Consider the following 2005-nt stretch of genomic DNA (forward strand, 5'->3'; position numbering starts at 1 on the left):
CCCCCCGCAGCGAGCAGGTCGCCGTGGTAACGCGCTCTGACTCTGTGTCCTCCACAGCAATGAGATGATGGGACATCCGGACCTCTGCTCAGAGTTCGACATCAACCAGCTGGAGCCGCTGCTGCCGCAGGAAGTGGTGGACGACCTGCTGAGCAAATACGTTAAGACGTTCACGGTAAACATGGCCGACGGCGAGGAGGGTCCGATTAGCCTGAGGACTGAACCGTGTTCAGGAGCGAAGGCTTCATTATCCTTTCTGAGGCCAGGCCGGGTTTCTGAGGGACGGGTCTGAAAATATCCCCAATTGATGCTGACACCTGCTGGTGGCTGACGGGTACTGCAGTCCCAGAAACCTGATTTATCAGGGCTTCCGCGGTCATTAAAGATCATTAGCAATTAAATAATTATTTTTTTAAATTAAGGCCCGAATTGGCATTAAAATTCATTAAATGTGATTATTTTGACATTTAAAATGCTTTATAAAAAAAAAAAAAAAGTTTCTAAAAACAGTTCTGTCAGATATTTGGTGATACATTTGCGTGGATCTGCTTCGGTTGGTCGTAAAGCCGCATGAGGCGGAGAAATAGCTGGAGAACGGGAAAATACAAATTTCAACAAACATGGCTGGAAAAAAAAGGAATTGCAGCCTGTCGACAGTAAAGATGACGAAGGATTTGCCGCGTAAATATGAGAGTCGTGGGTTCTTGGGTTGATGGCATTAAAATTATTTCTAAGAGCATTAAATTAGAGCTGCTCATTCCAGTATAAACCTGTTTATTCTTGTTCTAAAGTAGTTAAAGATGATGAAATGTTTTCAGATTAATGGAGTTAGACTTTCCTGGTTTAGTGTCTCCTCCTCTGTTCAGTTTTAGGTCTGATTAGACTCCTAACTTAAACTCTAGTGTCGGTTAAGTCTAGATTCTGTCTGACAGAATACTGACACCTGCTGGACATTTAAAGACACTACAGGCAACTGATTGGACAGAATAAACTGAACTGATCTGATGACCTGGAACAATGATAGCATTGAAGTTATTAGAGGTTATAATCTATTATTTTATATATAAAGAAAATCATCAATCAGTAAAGGAGACATTTTTCATTATATTCTGTTACTTTATTATGAATTTAACACTGAAATAAAATGAGCCGGACGCTCCGGAGGGCTTTACCATATTAACAGGAGAAGAGGCGCCAGTTAAATTAGACTCTGCTGTCGGAAAACATGCAGTAATTTATAAATGTTTTAAATCAGGTGGGTCCGGATCCGGACCGCGGTCCGATAATCCGTGACCTCTGGTCTATGGGCTCCACGCCTGCACAGACTCATTGCTGTTAATGGATCCATCACTGATAAACGTCTCCTGAGGCCCACCTCTCTGTGAGCTGCAGGACTTGCTGTTGTTCTTATTCATCAGTAGGTCCCAGCTCATCTATCTATTTCTGTCTCTCCAGTCTAATATAACCGGTTGGCTGCGGAAAGCCTTGGAGACCGATAAGAAAGACTGGATGAAAGAAACGGAGCCTGAGGCGGACCAAGATGGCTACTACCAGACCACGCTGCCAGCCATCGTCTTTCAGGTAACCTGGACTCATCCCAGGGACAGCTCCTGGTTTCACCTTCTGTGGGAGGAGCCTGTTGCCTTGGTAACGGCTTGTTGTATGAGGAGAAACGATGAGACCTTCTGCTCTGATGTCATTGGTTCAGCAAATCAAACTACAGCTGTCAGCATCCATAGCCTGATAGCAGAGGGGATGGATGACCTGGACCTGGTTTAGTTAAAGACCTGATGATGACTTTCTGTTCAGGTCCAATAATCTATTCAATTCTATTCAGTCTATTTCTATAGCTCCAATTCACATCATGTCATCTCAGGTCACTTTCCAGTTCACCAGATCATCCAGTCAGATTGATTCAAAGTTTTCTATCTAGGTGTTACATTACTGTATATCTTGTACCATGTCCGTTGGTTGTTCTGTTCTTTTTCCATCTCTTTGCAGGTGA

General features: G+C 43.5%; 1 protein-coding gene across 1 annotated transcript in view; it reads left to right on the forward strand.

The window, feature by feature from the left end:
• exoc3 (exocyst complex component 3) overlaps positions 1-2005 on the forward strand; it is a 7710-nt gene that overhangs the window by 2564 nt on the left and 3141 nt on the right. The window contains exons 4-5 of the mRNA XM_015397308.1: positions 44-175; positions 1456-1581. Of these exons, the coding sequence (XP_015252794.1) occupies positions 44-175; positions 1456-1581 (258 nt within the window). The remainder of the gene's footprint in view (positions 1-43; positions 176-1455; positions 1582-2005) is intronic.

Source organism: Cyprinodon variegatus, unplaced genomic scaffold, assembly GCF_000732505.1.
Source record: "Cyprinodon variegatus isolate N-32 unplaced genomic scaffold, C_variegatus-1.0 Scaffold851, whole genome shotgun sequence".
Lineage (NCBI taxonomy): Eukaryota > Metazoa > Chordata > Actinopteri > Cyprinodontiformes > Cyprinodontidae > Cyprinodon > Cyprinodon variegatus.